This window comes from Chionomys nivalis, chromosome 15, assembly GCF_950005125.1.
Source record: "Chionomys nivalis chromosome 15, mChiNiv1.1, whole genome shotgun sequence".
Taxonomy (NCBI): domain Eukaryota; kingdom Metazoa; phylum Chordata; class Mammalia; order Rodentia; family Cricetidae; genus Chionomys; species Chionomys nivalis.
In genome coordinates this window covers 23,818,491-23,837,023 of record NC_080100.1, presented here as the reverse complement: position 1 = coordinate 23,837,023, position 18,533 = coordinate 23,818,491, and the positions used below count along the sequence as shown (strand labels likewise).

General features: G+C 37.8%; 1 protein-coding gene across 2 annotated transcripts in view; it reads right to left on the bottom strand.

The window, feature by feature from the left end:
- Nipbl (NIPBL cohesin loading factor) overlaps window positions 1-18,533 on the bottom strand; it is a 155,818-nt gene that overhangs the window by 3,451 nt on the left and 133,834 nt on the right. For both annotated transcript variants that reach the window (XM_057789441.1, XM_057789442.1), the window contains exons 35-45: window positions 16,094-16,234; window positions 15,821-15,914; window positions 15,292-15,446; window positions 14,176-14,266; window positions 11,918-12,091; window positions 11,386-11,576; window positions 9,617-9,724; window positions 9,014-9,214; window positions 4,833-4,979; window positions 2,928-3,202; window positions 673-847 (exon numbers count right to left, since the gene is read on the bottom strand). In XM_057789441.1, the coding sequence (XP_057645424.1) occupies window positions 673-847; window positions 2,928-3,202; window positions 4,833-4,979; window positions 9,014-9,214; window positions 9,617-9,724; window positions 11,386-11,576; window positions 11,918-12,091; window positions 14,176-14,266; window positions 15,292-15,446; window positions 15,821-15,914; window positions 16,094-16,234 (1,752 nt within the window). The remainder of the gene's footprint in view (window positions 1-672; window positions 848-2,927; window positions 3,203-4,832; window positions 4,980-9,013; window positions 9,215-9,616; window positions 9,725-11,385; window positions 11,577-11,917; window positions 12,092-14,175; window positions 14,267-15,291; window positions 15,447-15,820; window positions 15,915-16,093; window positions 16,235-18,533) is intronic.

Sequence of the window (18,533 nt, the reverse complement as noted above, 5' to 3'; positions counted from 1 at the left end):
TTTATAGCTGTTTTCAAGCTACCCATACAGTCACGCCTGGACTCAGTGCTGGATGAAAGACACGCACTGCCACTCAGGGGGTTTGCTTATTCTACAACACATTTTTTGGGGGAGGGGGGGCGTTGAGACTGGGTACCAAAGCTTGCCTGGAACATGTTATAGCCTAGATTGTTCTTGAAATTACAGTCCTCACATCTCAGGCTCCCATGTACTGGTATTACAGGGAATCTGCTAGCAAGCTTGGATCTTTAAAGACATCTTAAAAAGGTGTATTTATATATTTGTTATACACACACACACACAGCAGCCAAGCATAGGTATACTTTGATTACTCATGTAAAACTGAAAGAAAAGCTGGGTGTGGTGGGGTACACCTTTAATCCAAGCACCTAGGAGTGCAGAGGATTTCTTTGAGTTCAAGGCTAGTCCAGTTTACATATCAAGTTCCAGGACAGCCATAGCCAACACAGAGATACCACTGAGAGAGAGAGAGAAAGAGAGAGAAAAAGAAGACAGGAACAAAGTGGCCGAAGAAGGTAAGAGGATGACTAGTCATGGATCTAACTTTAAGATTGTAACCCACACAATCTGATGACGGTAGCTTACAAAGCAGTGTAACTACGCTGCGGTGGGTGCAGTGGGAAGCTAGCCCTGACAGCCCGTGGTACTCACATCCAGGTACTGCCTTACTATGCTCCTCTTCACCTCCTCCGTTAGCTTGGTATTAGCCATGTCACTTCGCAGGAAGTCCAGTGTTTGTTTGGGATGAAAATGAACCCCTGTTTTTCGGTTAATGGCTTTATCATATACTTTTGCAGATTCAGATGGAGAATATTTCTGAATTTTACTGTTTTGGAAATATAAAACCAGAGTTTTAAAAAACTTCAGGCACATACTTAAACTGATTCTAGTTCTTTCTTACTTAGTAATAACTCAATTTTTAAATCATATGAATTTCAACTAATGAAAAGAGAAAAGAAAAAGCAAATTTTAACAGTGTTCTTTAGTTTTCATCATAAACTATATTGACAGGGATATGGAAAAGAGATACCTGGCTCAGGAAGCAACAGACCTGGACAAATCCAATTATAAGTAGAAGGCATTATTTTAATGAAATTAGTTTCTTGTATCTAATTTATAGACAGTAACTATGGCAATAGGGCAGCTTTCTTACAAATGATCTTATCTAACTGGTTTGCCTACTAACTTTTAGTTCTTTTCTATGAAAAGAAATGTCAACATTTGTGTGTTGTGGTACGTGTGCTCACCTCAGCACACATGTGGAGGTCAGAGGACAAGTCAAAGGTGTCAGTTCTCTCCTTTCACAGTATGGTTCCTGGGAACTGGACGTGGCTTGCCAGGCTTGGTTGCAAGCACCTTAACACATCAAGTCATCTCAGTGGTCTTACTTCTTTTGGTTTACAACTAGTTTCAGATGATGAGAAACAGTCTGGAACTCTTTACAACTCCTTATCAAGACTTTACACTGCTTAAAATGATTCTACATTAGTTACTGATATCTTACACCCAAGCATTTTTCTGAAAAATCGGGACTTCTAGGGCTGGCAGCAGAGCTCAGGGACACAGTACACACCTGGCAAACACAAGGCTCTAGCTTTATCTCCAGTACTAGATGAACACAGTGGCCGGGTTTTTAGCACCTCTTGAAAACATTGGAAGCTCCGGCTACACTATGTATAATCTCTCCTGTGGGAACAGCTGACAACTGAGAAATCTCTTTGTCCCTGACTGCTGTTAGGGACAGAACCCAGGGTTTCACACATGTTAACCACATGTTTCATCATGGAGCTATGTTCACTAGTTACAGAAATGTTCACTTTAGCAAATGCCCCTTTACATAAGATACACTGTGCTGTGGGATTGTGTCAATTTATCATAAGTTAGAGTCACTGGAGAGAAGGAGGAACCCTCAGTTGAGGAAATGCCTCCATAACATCTGGCAGAAGGCAAGCCTGTGAGGTATTTTCTCGATTAGTGACCAATCAGGAGGGTCCAGCCCATTAGAGGTGGTTCCATCCCTGGGCTGGTGGTCCTGGGTTCTACAAGACAGCAGTTCAGCAAGCCATGAAGAACAAGCCAGGAACAGCACTCCTTCGCGGCCTCTGCATCAGCTCTTGCCTCCAGGTTCCTGTCCTGACTTCCTTTGATGATGAACAGTGATAAGGTCCTCCCAAGTTGCTCTGGTGATGTTTTTTATCACAGCAACAGTAACCCTGACATGTACTCTTTCCATTTGGCTACTAATATTAATATTTGACTTGGTGATCTAAAAAAGATTTTTAAAATTTGCATATATGTATGTCTGTGTGTCTCTGCCATTCACGTGCAGTATCTGCTGAAGCCAGAAAAAGCTGCCAGATCTCCTGAAGGTAGAGATACCTGTGAGTGCTGGGAAATGGAGATGAGTCTTCTATAAGAGGAATAAGTGCTCTTAACCACTGGGCCATCTTTTCAGCCCCTAATTGGTGAGTTTCCTTAAGCCCAAGGTTTCAAAGACTGTGCAAATCTCAAAATTCCACCGATGGCTTCAGACATTAATTTATGTTACAAAGTCTATTTGGGGTGCTACCAAGAGTTCTGCGTAGTTAGTCTATGTTTACTCTTATTGTATAGCATTTTACAACCCCAAATTTGTGATACATTTTAAAACTAGACTGAATATCTAATAAAGCATTCTTATGGAAATCAACAAAAAAAAGTCCTTTAAGTTTGGAATTTATTGAGTGAAGTATGTTTTCCCTTCTTTTGATATTGTAAAAAACTCCAAATAATGGTTTACAGTAGATGAATAATACATAGCAGTAAAATGAACCAAATCTGAACCTCCTGTGGATTTTTAGATGGGGTACCTGTTAATGTGCTCTGAACAGAGTATATTTGCTTTCTTACTGATTATATAAACTCACCTATCAGAAAATCCACAGAGATTCTTCAAATGTTGTTTTAACATAAGGAGTAATAAAATACCCTGGGAAACATTTGCAAATTCAATTAAAGGGGCTGAATTTTCTGGCAGACACTTCATTACTGAGTTGACATCATCTTCAGAGTCGGAATCAGAATCCGAATCTACCCGCTTCCGAGATTTCCGAGGCCTGGAAACTTCCTCTTCGCTTTCACTGGACTCATTCTCCTTGGTAGGGGACGTTTTCCTTTCTTTCCTTTTGTCCTTCACCATAGACTGAAAGAAAGAGGAATTGTTCTGTTTGAAAAATAATAAAAGCAAAGTGCCACTAACAGTGTTAGTGTCCTCCATCTAATAGCCGCGAAAAGTTTCTTCACTAAAGAATTGATAAAGCCCATTGACTTTCTATTAGCAACTGAGATGTAAGCCTGAAGGGAAAGCTAGTCCTGAGACTAAATCATATACAGCATCCATGCTATCTCCCCAATCCAAACAGGCCCTCTACAATACTTAAAGAGAAATGATGAGAGACCTTATTATAAAAATATTAATTTGGCACATATACAAACCATTGAAGAATAAGAGCAACATTTATAATTTAAGGGAGACTATGGTGGGCTCAGCACACCTCCAGATTCCATCTAAGTACCTCTTTCAAGAGTTTTTAGCAAGCTACTCTGCAACTTCCTTACATTAGTAAACCCTGTTTCTCTGCACTCTGAAAGTTTTCTTTGGAAGAGCTGATTTGTAAGAGTGAGGGGTCACAATGAGAGAACCAAATTACAAAAGCAATTGTTCAAATTTTACCTGTTAAGAAATAACAGGAGACACATTTCTAAGTACATCCTACAAAGCAGAATAAAATTAAGAGAGAAAGATAGCTAGAATTGCTAGAAAATTAATATTCTCAAATTTTATTGTGCACACACATACCCTAGAAGTTTCCTTTAAAACGTGCAACTGATTGAGCAGGTGCAGGGTGAGGATTTAGACTTGGCAGCTGAAGGGGAACCAGTGCTGCTGTTCTGTGGTTCACAGAGATTAGGTACTAATGTAATTTACTTCAGTTTCTAAGGTAATTTCTCTGAGTTACTAGTTTAATTAGGCTGAGTTTTGAGTGCTACAATTTTGTAAAATGAGATATAATTGGATTAGCAAGCATACAAAAATATTTTATTCAAGTATTAAAGAATGTATCCTGCCTAGTGCTGCATCAGGTATTTTCATAATTAATTATATTTGTTCTTATGAATTGTGACAGAAAGGACAAACTTAGTGTGTGCCAGCTCCATTAAGATGCATCTTGGAAGGACAAGGACATCAGTGGTGTAAGCTACACACCAGACACATATCCATCCACATCAATGTATACTCACTCCAGTCTTATGAGCTAACACAGTACCACAACATCAGCACCAGCAGAATAGCAACAGCCTCTAATGGGACTCAAGTGGATACATGTATAAAACAAAATACTTTGTCAGTCCTTAAGGTGGGAGGGAGAAAGTGGATGACCTATCAATGGAATAGTTCAAATGTGTAGAAAGTATACATAAGCTATATGTAAATAACATGGTTTTAGATCTGAGCAGAAATCAAATAGTAACCCACTTCTCTCAGTTCAAGGACTGCCCAGATTTCAGTAAGTTCATTTAGAAGGCATTTATACGCCTGTGGAGAGAATAATGAGAAATGAAACAATGAAAATAGTACGTTTGCATTTGGGTGGATGCATTTGAGAATAGCAATATGCTGGTGTGGTGGTGCAGGCCTTTATTCCCAGCACTGGGAGACAGAGGCAGGTGGATCTCTGCGTTCAAGGCCAGACTGCTCTACAGGGCTACCCAGAGAAACCCTGTCTTGAAAATTGAAACCAAACAAGAAGAATAGCAATATGTGTACTTACCTCCTTGAATGACTGCAATAGGTTACTACCGGAAACAGAGAGTGTGATGTCTATGTGATGCATTATAAACAATGGCTCTTCCTGAGTCTGGTACGGGAAACAGGCTAGATTGTCTGCTATGTACAAGAGCATAGTCACTTCAGTTTTCTGCAAATTTTAAAAGAAGGTACACAAGTTTAGATAGCAGCTGGAAACCCGCCCAAAGAACTTTTAGAAAATTATCACAAGGCACGTTTGCCTCAGTTAGTACTGGAGAGAGAGGAAGTCAAAGGAAAGAGAGAGGAGAAAAGAAGCAAAGAGACAGACAGTGGATGACAGACATGCAAGGGTGAGGCTAGGCAGAAGCAGAATTCACAAAAGTGACCTCACAGTCACTCTAGGAGATTTTATAATGATGTACACCATGCTACCTCACGAAGGAAGAGGCAAAGTTTCTAGTGCAGTTAAGTAAAAATCCTTTTCCTTTATAGATTATGTGAGACCTTTATGACAGATCCACACTATATTAGAAAGCATACATATGAAAATATAGTAATTAGTCATTGTTGTCTCAAAATTTAACACTTACGGAGAACAGTTACACACAGTTATTATTCAGCCTCCAAAAAAAGTATATGTAATACACTACTAATATCTGAATTTACCCATGGCTGATCATGCATTGGTAAAATATTTTCTAGGGCCAGGCCTGGTGGCAAACACCTTTAATCCCAGCACTGGGGGGCAGAGGCAGGAGGATCTCTGTGACTTTGAAGCCAGCCTGGTCTATATAAGGCTACATAGTAAATTCCAGGACAGCCAGAACTATTAGTGAGACCCTGCCTCAAATACAAAAACCAACACCAACAAAAAAAACCCTAAAACAAACTAACCCAAAATACTATGAAATACACAAAATGCAAGAGAAATTATGGTTGATACTGGTCGTTGGCTTTAAAAATAAGAACTTTAAACAGAAACTTAGGTTGGGAAACACTGGAATGTGACTGTAAGCTTAGCACTATGGAGGTAGAGGCAAAGTACCACTTGAGTTAACGGGTTCAAGACCAGGTTAGGCAACACAGAGAGATAAATAAATAGGAAGACACGTTAATATTTACATTTATGGATGTTTGATAATTTACAGAAAAAACTATCATAAAACTAGTAACCAAGGCAATTACTTGCAGATATTCACCATTAAGCTTACTGACATTTAGAATTTTAACACAGAAAATATTAACTTTTTCCCTTTTCTCTTAAAAACATCATCATCGTCATTTGTGCATGCTGTGTGTGGGGGACATGTGGAGGTTAGATGACATGTGACACTGATTCTCTCCGCCTTCATAGAGGGTCTAGGAATTTGATTCAGGCTTGCATGGCAAAGCTTTACTGCTGAGCCACATGGCAGCTTGCCCCTTTTGCTCTTTTCTTTTTTAAAAGATTTATTTTATTTTACGTGAACAGGCATTTTACTTGCATAAATGTATGTGTATATTTTGTGTGCCTGGGTCACTGGATCTCCTGGAACTGAACTTACGGATGACTGTGAACACCATATGGGTGCTGGGAACTGAGTCTGGGTCCTCTGCAAGAAGCACAAGGGCTCTCAGTCACTGAGACATCTCTCCAGTTCCCTTTCCTCTTTTCTTTGGATACTGGTCAAAAGCTTAAGCATGCTTGTCCAGATTCTCTGTGCTAGACAGATGTGGTAGCACACACCTTTATTCCCACAACTGCAGGAGGCAGAAGAAAAACATCATAGTATATTCCAGGACAGCCAGGGCTACATGGTGAGACCCTGTCTCAAGACACCAACAGATTCTTGGAGCTTCCAACTGCCCCAAACAGCTGCAAAGCCACTTTGTTGAGCCTTCTGCTGTCTTGGACCTAACTCAAAGCCTCTCTCTCCTCTTCTCCATCTCCTTCCTTCTAGCAGCAGCCAAGACAGACAGCGTTTGTGCTCTGCTGTTTTCTTCTCAAATCCTAATGAATTAGTTATTAAACTAAAAAAAAAAAAAAAAAAACCAGACTAAAACTAGTAATTAAAAGCACGCTATTTTCTATTTATTTTCTCTGCATGCAAGTAACAAAACAGAGCAGCAGCAGCAGAAGGAATAGTAAAAGCTCATAAGGCAGATGTAATAAATTTAGTATTTATAAGACACCAAATTTTTAAAAGTTAATTGTTTTATTTTTACTTTGTTTCTCTTTTAAAAGATTTACTTGTTTTTACGTGTTAGACTGTTTTGTCTGCTTATATGTATGTTCATTATGTGTAAGCCCGGTACACAGAAAGCAGAAGAGGGTCTCTGACTCCCTGGAACTGGAGTTATGGGTGACTGACTGCAAGTGGTCACATGGGTGTTGGGCACTGAACCCAGTCCTCTGTGAGAGCATCAAGTGATCCTAACCTGAGCCTTCTTTCCAGATCCCCAGTCTACTCTTTAAAGTTATATACCACTGTCCAAATGTCACAGAGAGGAACACAGAGGACAGAACTCCACTTGTCAATATTCATCCTTTCCCCTGTCTCTGACTTCTCTCTCTTTTGGATTGGCCTGAAATAATCAGCTGTGGACCAGGGTAGCTTTGAACCTACAGTGATGACCCTATGACCCTGCCCCTGCCTCTGAAGACTGGGATTACAGCATTAGCTACTATACCTAGCTTGCCTATTATTTCTTTTCTGATACCCTGTGTTGGAGGAAGTCAACAGTAAAGTTCTGTACTGAAGGTAGTCAGAGTAAAGTTTTAAAGTTCTAATATCCTAATAATAGAACATCTGACAATTTAGCAAAGATTATGCATTGAAACCACACAGGCATGAACCCCAGCCAGAGATAAAGACTGAAGAAATATCAGTAGAAACCATATTCAATATATGCTAGTACAATAGTTTATTTTCCTTATTTGTATTGTATCCTCTTAATGGAAAGAAACCCTTTGAAGGCCATAGCACTATAGTATACCATACTTAGTCTTAGCAGTAAAGTCCTACTCTGTGAAAGCTGAATACTAATGGAGATACAATGGTGAGTGATGGGGAAATGTCAGGCATTCTGAATCACAAACTTGGGACATGTATTTGTTATGTCATATGTAAAAAGTTTTCACGTAATATTATAAAAAGAACAGATCTAGTAAGGTATATATGCTCTGGTAAGTATAATTCTGCTTTACTATAAAAACTGTGTCATATGATTAAATAAGAAGAATGCTTACATTGCTCATCCACAAGCTGCTCTCCAGATAGGCTGGTCTGTGCTCTATGTGGGTGGGTAGGTGCTACAGCTGGCTTTGCCATTCTATCTGGTAATGTCTGACACAACGGTGGGTACCATAATAGGTACTAAAGAAGTATTTGTAAAATGGATGAATAAATTAAAGATAAACCTAAAGAAAAGAACTTTCTGCATTCTTGACTAGTGGACCTGGCCAGTGTAAATGTGTGTCAACTTGCAATTACATAATTGTGTAATTTGAAGAAAATCAAAATGAAAAACTCAGCACTAAAAATCTATATTATTAAGCCAGGTGGTCGTGGCGCATACTTTTGATCCCAGCACTTGGGAGGCAGAGGCAGGCAGATTTCTCGTTACGAGGCTACCCTGGTCTACAGAGCAAGTTCCAGGACAACCAGGGCTACACAAAGAAACCCTATCTTGAAAAACAAAAAACAAAAACAAATAAACCCCCCCAAACAATATTATTCTCCAACAACATTTGAGTCCTCCAGAATGGCAGAAAAAACTGCTCCTCGCTGGTCAGATGTCTTAGTGGAGAAAGATGCCTGTCACCTAGCCCGAAGACCTGAGCACAATTCCTGGGATCCACATGGTGGAAAGAGGAAAGCGATTCTCACAAGCTGGTCTCTGATCTCCATATCCACAATGTGGCAATCCCGCCAAATATAAAATAAAAAATGAAACGTAAAAATTTAAGGAAAAAATCCTGATAAAATTTCCAAGATATTCAATATAGAAGAAACACAATCATATTTTATTCCTCAATACATTTTTTTTCTCATGTAAATGCCCCTTTCGATTGAGAGCATAAACTTTGTAAGTAACTTAGTAGAATAAGGAAACAACTTAGTCAGTGACATTTACCAAAATGGCCATATTTAAGTCATGACTCTTTTAGGCATCCAGTTTCTAGAACATTTATTTTTGGATGATAATAAAGTATATGCTTACTGCTGTGTCATCAAAGAGGTTGAGTAAGGAAATAAGGAAGGCGCGTCTGTGCTGGCGGTTCCCGCGGATCATGGAGTAGAGGTGTGAGCACAAAGCACTCGATGACTCATCTTGGCGGAAACCCCTGACAGGATCTTTTAGGCACGTGTTGATCGCCTGTTGTACCTGGTAAGACATCTTCATACCAGCCACTGCTTTCATCTGAAATTAAAAAAGGCTTCACTTGCATAAGGGATATTAAGACTCATACTCAACATCACCTTGGGCTAACTTCATTATTTGGTTTCCCTTATTAAAATAAGAAAAATCACAGAATGAGGTACTGGAGTGGTAACTGTAACCCCATCATTTTGCACATACAAGAAACCAAGGTCTAGAAGTCATTGCTAGCCAAGGTTAAGTTAGGGTCTACAGTTCATGCCTCCTGACTTTTTTTTGAACAATCACTCTGGCCCAATGTCACAGTTAATTGTAAGCTAGAATAAACACCTTAAGGAAAAAACTTGGTTGTAAGCTAAGAAAAATATTAAGTGACTCATTCTAAAATAATGATTTGGAAGTAGTGATTTATTAAAGCAATATTAATTTACTAAAAGCACTTACATGAATGAATCCAGCATACTTCTTGTCTATTTCCACAAGCTGCTGATCAGCCTTGTTCCTCATAGCAGGTTCTGGATCTGTGCCCATGGCAATTAAATATGGAACACACTGGGAGAAAAAAAGGCTTTATAAGACATCATAGCAGTAAAAATTCTATATGGATTTCAACAAATGTCAGGCCTATACATCAGATATAAAAATCTAGCAGTACAAACTTTCTTTAATTGCTATGTTTTGGTGTGATAATCTTTCTTTTTTTGATTTAAATTAAAGGTAGAAAACATCAGCAATAATGATGATGCACTTAGATTTTAACAATTTCAACACAAATTTAAGTTTCTTTAAAGTTCCCGGGTTAACACCATTCATGTAAGTCTATAATATAGGGACCAGTGAGGTGGCTCAGTGGACAAGTTAACGGCTGCCAAGCCTGAGACTTGAGTTTAATGAGAACCTATATGGTAGAAGGATAACACAAAGTTCTGCAAGCTGTCCACTGACAGACAGACAGACAGCCTCTTCCTTTACCCACTGAACCATCTCATGGGCCTTATCCCTGAGTAATAAAAAAGGTGAAAATCTCAATATGCTGCTAGGTGTTATAAAGCGATCTCAACAGCCGAGTGATGAAAAGCAGACTAAATAGATGTCAATATGCTGTTTTATGACACAGTTATCTTCACATTAGAAAGTATACATTTAGTTATATTTTAAAAAATATCAGAAAAGTTCCTTTTCTAACATATCAGTGTGCATTAGAGTAAACCCCGTGGAGCAGAAGAAGACAATATCCATAGTCTCTGGAAGTCCCACAGCTTGTGGTGCTCTACTGACTACTGGATAGCAGTTGTACGCCAGCAGAGAACACTTCACGGATACTAAACATTTTATGACATTATTTCTTTTTCCGTTTTCTTATGCTGGGGTCAAGTCCATAACTCAAATATCTGAATATCCTAGGCAAGTATTCTACAGCTGAGTTACAAACCTGGCCTTTTAGTCTCTCATCCCAACCCTCACTGCGACATTTTAACATGCTGTATAGCTGATATTACCTCCAATTTAAAGAGAAAAATGGAACTCATGTGATGGAATTTATGTTTTTGTGGTAGAACAAAACCTTATTTATTACTCTTTTAAACCTATTTAATTCCATTGACATTACTTATTGTTGGTTTTTAGAGATCTGAGTAAAATTAGATTAAGATGAATTTTATCAAAGCTAGTGAGAGAAAAGGACATTTCTCAAAATAGAAACTGGAAGTTTAACATAAATATAAGGTATTCTGTGGCAGTGATGATTAAGATTCTTAGGTTCTTCAGAGCTGAAGACAACCCAGGAAGTTGAGGCAGGAGATATTTAAGCCCATGAGGGTAGATGGCCTGAGTAATGCTAAAAGACTATTTTTAGGGCTGGAGAGATGGCTCAGCGGTTAAGAGCATTGCCTGCTCTTCCAAAGGTCCTGAGTTCAATTCCCAGCAACCACATGGTGGCTCACAACCATCTGTAATGAGGTCTGGTGCCCTCTTCTGGCCTGCAGGCATACACACAGACAGAACATTGTATATGTAATAAATAAATAAATTAAAAAAAAAGACTATTTTTAACAAAAGGAAGAAAAAAGAAGGAGCTAAGAAAAGTTTAGCCACAGGAGTTTAGGACACAGGTTTCATTAAGGGGAATAAAGAATTCCTGATGTCCCCATCATGGTGTCATCACACAGTTCACTTTGCTGTCCGTGAGTGCTGCTATCATAAAATTTGCTTACCTGAACTGGATGAATAAGACCCTGGTTTAGAGTTAATGCGATCACATTTAGGGCAAAGTGGCGGACACTTGACTGGGTGTGGAAGAAGGCCTCAAGCACCTGTTTGAGGTAAAGCTGCATGATGGAGCTACTCATCCCCGAGGAAACATCTCCCATTTCTTTTAGGTCTTCCTGTTTTGCAACTTTCTTCCCTACAACAGAGGACAAAGGAGAAACACATCAAGGTCATATTAACTTTGGCTTCCTACTTCTGACTAAGCCTACGACTCAAACACAGTGGTTCAAGCTCAAATGGTTTCCAATGGTTTTTCCTCAACTGTGTCAGAGGCTCTTTGAGAACAATAAGAGTAGATACCTAAAATCTTGTAACTATTTTAGAGAGTTTAAGAATGCCATGGGGCCTATGAACTTAATAACTCCTACTAACAGAGTTCCATCATCCTTTCTAGGATGAGGAGTGCTACCCATCTGAGTTAGTGTTTAAGTGTCCGGACTACCTGCATGGGCAATCACCAACCACACTCTCACTTACAGTCTCTGTCTGCTTGCTGCATACGCGTGTCTTCTTCTTGTAGGTAAGTCTGGAGGTTTTTTAACACTTGTATTTTTAAATTCACTGAGGAGTTTTTATCAGATAAAATATTATTATACAGATTCTTCACTTCTTGCTCAAACATTAGACTTGGATGCTGTATAAAGGCAAAGCCTAAGAGAAAGGGAAAAATGTTTTTATATATTCCTACTAAAGGTAAATAGAACAATGAAAATATCAAATTACACAAAGAGCTCCTTATTTCAAAAATTTAAAACTTAAAATGACTGGAATAATATGCTGGTGGCCTTACCTAGAGAAGCATTAGAGCAGGTACTTCTTTCCCCATGAATTAAAAACAAGAAATTGCATTTCAAAGGAGAATTTCACACAAGAGGAAACCTTGAGGAGGGAGCAGGGCCTAGTGGCTAGGGGAGTGGATTAGGAGTCAGGAGTCTTGGGTTCTATTCCTGGCTCCACCACTGACTTGTAGTGTGACCTTGGCTGAGTCACACAATCTCTCTTTGCCTCAATTCTCCATCTGTAAAATGGGGACAATAATATTTACCACCCGCCTACCTCAGAGGGATGTTGTCAGGATTTAAGATGTAATGTCTGCAAACATTTTTTCAGACCCCTAACAGAAGGTACTACAGTGACAATGTAAAAAAATATTGAAATATATCCACTGATGAAACAGAATTTAAAAACAGAACTAAAATTATCTTCCCGATCCTTTCTCAAATGGCCCGAAATTTGAGGCCACAATGCTAACTTATAACCACTAATTAATAACTAGCAAAATAAAATTATCAATGTATATATAGATAAATGTTTAATAAGAAAAAATTAAGACTCTTGATGTCAGCAAGCATTAGTAATACCACAGCCAAACCACCAGAATTAAAGCAGAGCAGACAATCATGTCAAGGTCACACAAGGTAACCATGGCTCATACGGTGCTACTTTCTTACATTAAAACTTCATCTATTTGTTCTCTGAATTATCTGTCATACAACTGGTTTTGTCACTCTATGAAACTTATTCTCTGCATTTACTACTAAAGGATACACTGGCATGAAGGCAATTATCATGTCACAGAACTCTCTAATAAATGATGTTCACACTTTTACTCTACTTTCGACTGTAAGTACTTTCCCCCTGATTGCTTGAGAGAGGACTTCGCTATGCAATTCCAGCTGACTTGGAACTCAGTTTGTAGACCAAGCTAAGGTCAAACTTAAAGATTTGCCTGCTTCTGCTTGCCAAGTGCTGGGATTAAAAGTGTTCACGACCACACCTGACTTACGAGTAATTTATGAAAGGAATGATGAGGAAGAAAGCAACTATATTTGAGTATCTATAAAATCATCAACATGATTTAATAGGGTTTGGGCAGCTCAGAATCTTTTTACTCACTTCTTCCAAAGACCATTATCAGTGACTACCCATGAATATCAATTAAATTATAGACCTTGATAATGCTATCAAATATTCCCCAACAAATCAAGTTATTGAATATATATATGTTTGTGTATATATATATGTGTATATATGTACAAAACACACAATAACAGTAAAACTGTATAGGATATATATATCTTTTTTTTATAAATATAAAAATTTATTACAGGTTTAAGGCACATGAGTTTTTAGATCTCTTTTATTTTTTAAAAAAGAGTATTTAATTCAGGCAGTTTAATACTTTCCTGTTCCTAATTCTCTATACTAATTCTTTTCCAGGTAATCTGTATAAAGCTGCATGCAAAACATGTTTTTATTACAACTTGTTTCTGGAAAAGGAACATGGATCAGGTTCACATATCCCAACTGATCTTATAATAAAAGACTGTTCATTTAACAAGTGGCAGATATATATAAAAACATTATTTGCACTGAAAAAGAACAATTTTAAGAAATACACATAGCCTAAAACTTTCAACATGTCCTCAACACTACAGGGTCCAGTCACTCTTTTTACTAGCTCTAGGAAGGCAGGTAGGAGACAGCATTGTTAGCTCTGCTTTATTAAGAAAGAAAATGAGGAAGGGAGAAGTGGTTTTTACCCAGAAAGGCCACAGGTTGAAACATGAACAGAATCCAGTTGTTTTAAACCCCAGTTTCTCATTCTTCACATCAGATCACACAGCCATAGAAGTATGTCTAAATAAACCAACAACTTAGACTCACAATAGTCAAAAAGCCTATTCTACTACTCAAAGAGCTAAAAACTACTAAGAAATTTAGATTTAACTTACCTAGACCAATGATGGCTTTTGTTTGTACTTCTTCATCTGAGTGTTTCGTAAAATACATCAACAGCTCAAGTACTTTATCCTTTATGTTAACCTAAGGGGGGGCGCATAGTAAAGGTATTCAAGAACACTCAATGTCAGAGCAAGTTTTCAAGTATGTGTAACAAAGAGGAGGGAAGGGAGAAAGGGAAATAGACAGATGATAGAAAGAGATAGATAGACAGAAAGATAGAGATGGACAGACAGATGGACAGACAGACAGATAGAATGAATGAATGTGCAGGCCCCATAGTGCTTGTGTGGAGGTGTGGAACCCAAAAGAATTAATTATAAGGACTTGGTTCTTTTCTGTCACCTTGTAGGATCTAGGGATGGACCTCAAGTAAATGCAAGTTCCTCAGCCTGCTAAACCATCTCACCTGCCCTCAATTCCCAACTATAGAGGAGGAAAATGCCTAAAAGCAAACAATGAGAATTTTCATGTGAACTTTGCAGTGGATGTTGGTCAATTGCAGAGCATTGGCCTGGCAAATACAAGGCACTAGGTTTGATTTACAACATTGGAGGAAAAAAAAAATCAATTGCATTTATTTTAATTATTTAGATGTATTTACACTTTTATATGCATAGGCGTTCTGTCTCCATGTATGATTGTGCATCATGTGTGAGTCCCTGCCTGCAGAGGCCAGAAGTGGGTATCAGATCTCCAGGAACTGGAGTCACATAAGATTGTGAGCTGCCGTGTGGATGTTGGGAACCAAACCCAGGTCCTCTGGAAAGCAGACAGTGCTCTTAGCTTCTGAGTCACCTTTCTAGTGTCTCCATTTATTTTAGAATAATGGCGACAGTCTGTGACAAGTATGTGCCACAACCTGTTCTAAACAGTGTGTCTCTGTTAACGAATTGATATAATTGGTTGTGGAAACTTTAAATCTGTCACAGACCATTACGAAACTACTCATAGATTGCAGGAAGTCTAGCGATGCTTGTACTAGCACTCCTTCCAAAAGTCTCATTCCATTACTCTAAAGATGCCTTCTTCTGCGGTCATTATACTGATTCTTAGCCCAGGGCCACAGCACTGTTTCACAGCACACTAGGTAATACTGTGATCTTTACCTTACTGTTGCCTTTAAAATCTTCCAGATCAAAGTCAAAATGCCGACAGAGTGCTCCAACGGTGAAGAGGGACCTAAGAAGCGCTGGCTTATTTGTTAAAAGGGAAGTGTTATTTGGGTCTTCTTGGTGCTGACTTTTTAATTTTGAAATGGCACCTAGTAAAGATAAATCACAGTTACTTAGAGTCATCGCTTCATCTTTGAACTATGCAAAAGCAATTACTAATAAAATACAGTTAACCTTTACTAATGGTTTTAAGTATTAAATACACCAAAAATGTGTGTGTATCCTTTAGAGCTAAAACAATGTAAGAATATTAAAATTTTACTTTATATGGTGGCCAGAAAGCTTATCACTTTAAAGAGAGAAACTTGAACTAATAAGAATCCAAAAGACCATAGAGAACTTCTAAGTGTGGACCCCCAAGATCACACTTATATCTTCACAGCTCTCCTTGATCAGATTTTTTTTGATGTAGAAACATTTGCAGAACTTAGCAAACAATTTGAAAGCCCAGCACTGAACTTACCGTAGTATCTATTGAAACAGGCCCACACAAACTTAAAATTCTGTGTCACTTTATTTACAACAGCCCCAAGACAGCTCACACAATGCTGTACTACCTAAAAGATAGAGAGAATGTTACTCTTTAAGTAAAAACTAAAACACAGTTGAAATATATGATCTTTTTTTCTTTCTAACATATTTATCTTAAAATATGAAAAAAGATCTTGGGACTTATCTCTGACATATTATATAGCAATCTGCTGTACACACTACATAGACATGGTAAACTACTCACAGTCATGCCATATTTGATAATCAGCTTCATTAGGTCTTCTTCAATAGTAGCAAGGAAAGTCTCACTTGGGTGTTCCATTAATGGTACAACTAACTCAAGGATTTTTGCAACATTGCAGATAACCATGAAATCATTTTGCGTCTACGAGAATAAAATGAATGCCTTATTAATATCTAAAACTTAAAAAAAATACAGGTTTAAGTCTGGAGTATAAGCATAGAGCATTATGTGTGTAAAGTTACATTTAAAACATTAAAAAGGAGCTCTCTACCCCAAGTATGAAATGAGCAGTATCTGAGAGATTATCAAGAGTCTGCATTCTAGCTCTAATGCTAATTTACCATGTGACTTTGGGGCACTTAATAATGTTAAGGCTGTTATACTTAAAATAATTTGGGGGCTTCATTTATTTTTAGTTTATGATTATGATTGTTTGCCTGAATGCATGCATGTGCACCATGTTGCTTATAGCCAGTGTTCTTAATTGCTGAACTATCTCTTCAGCCCCACATTTCCCTCGCTAAAACAAAATATAAGTCAATTATAAACAAAATATTTAAATATTAGGGGAATATTTTACAAAGTCTGGCAACTTTGAATATACCTTCTTGATGAAGGTTATTAACCTAATAGTTCTCAAATGTAGGTGATTGCTCTCCTTTCTCCACCCACAATTACTTCGCAGTGTCAGAAGGATTTCTAGTTGTCACAGTGGAGGTGACATTTATTGGACAGAGACCAAAAGATACTGTCGAACATTCCATAATACAATAAAAGCTCTTACCAACAGTGGATCATCCAGCTCTGTCAATAGTGCTGGAGTTGAGAAATGCTGGGGTAAATATATTTTATTTAATAACTATTTATTACCTCAGAACTAGTTAGAAGGCTCTTTAATTTTATACTTACAGATATCTTGATTAAAAAATAAGCACATAAAAACTTTTGTTATTTATTTATATGTATCAGAATTTTGCTTATATGTATGTACCATGTGTATGATGTGCCTGTGGAGGTCATAAGGGGACACGTGATACCCTGGAATTGGAGTCACCAATTGTGAACCACCACGTTGGTGCTGGGAACTGAACTTGGAAAATGCTCCTAACCACTGCAGCCCCATAACACACTTTTTCCCACTTGTCCTCTAATCAGCTAATTCTCTCTCTAAAAGCAACATTACTAGTCTGGAGGGAGGGGCTGTAAAGGGAAAGAAGGTTTTCTATGTATGCCTTTAATCTAGCCAAGCAAAATTTCAAAGTAACATATGTGAACATTTTTTTTTGGAGACAAGGTCTCTCCATAGAGTCCTGAAACTTTCTATAGGCTAGCCTTGAATTTAAACATCTTCCTACCTCTGCCTCGAGAGTGCTGGGATTAAAGGAGTATACCACTATGCCTGGTGCATATATAGTATGTTTAAATTATTTAAAGAATAATTTAAAATTTCAAACTTTGAAAGAAGGCACACAATTCACAGAAAATAGGAAAACTACATAAACAGTCAATTTACAGAACTGGTCAATATGAAAAATGCTTAATTTTCTTAGAAGTGAAACAACGAGAAATTATTCCTTTATGCCTGTTAGATTAGCAAAAGGTACAAAAATGATTCCAATAGTTATGCACTGTTTTTCAAAAGAGCTAAAGATCATATCTCTAAAAACTAAATAAAGAATAACACAAAAATTCATGAAGAGCCGGGCGGTGGTGGCGCACGCCTTTAATCCCAGCACTCGGGAGGCAGAGGCAGGCGGATCTCTGGGAGTTCGAGACCAGCCTGGTCTACAAGAGCTAGTTCCAGGACAGGCTCCAAAACTGCAGAGAAACCCTGTCTCGAAAAACCAAAAAAAAAACAAAAAAACATGAAGAAGCAAACAGAAACACCCAAATTTTTCTCAATGCCTTAGGGAACCCATTCCTGAGAATCTGACCAAGAAAATGAATGGAACACTGTTTCAAAGTATATGTCAGAAGAGTGTGGTTTATACAAGAATCCCAACTATAGAAAAAGAATTTGGCACTGAATTAAATGCTTGGCACTGAGGAGCTATGTGACAAGGATTAAGATACTTATATTTTCTATGCTTTAGTTTCCTTAATTTTAAAATTAAATGAGAAAATGCATGTAAAGTTCTTCAAGTGTCTAATCACAGTGTTACACAGACACGAGTTAACTATTAGCTACAGATTATATATGAAGCTAAGTTATTTCTGAATCTACTATAGGCAGATGGAATAAGTGTCTTGGAAATAATATATAGGTATATATAAAACATATAATAGTATATATTTATATATAATAGTATATGTATGTATGTGTGTACATACATACATATATACTAATATTTCTTATTCTCTATTACTTTCCTTGATCCTTAAAAATTTCTCAGGAAGTCCTGAGGTTTTCATGGAACTTACAAATTAAGTGGAAATTGTT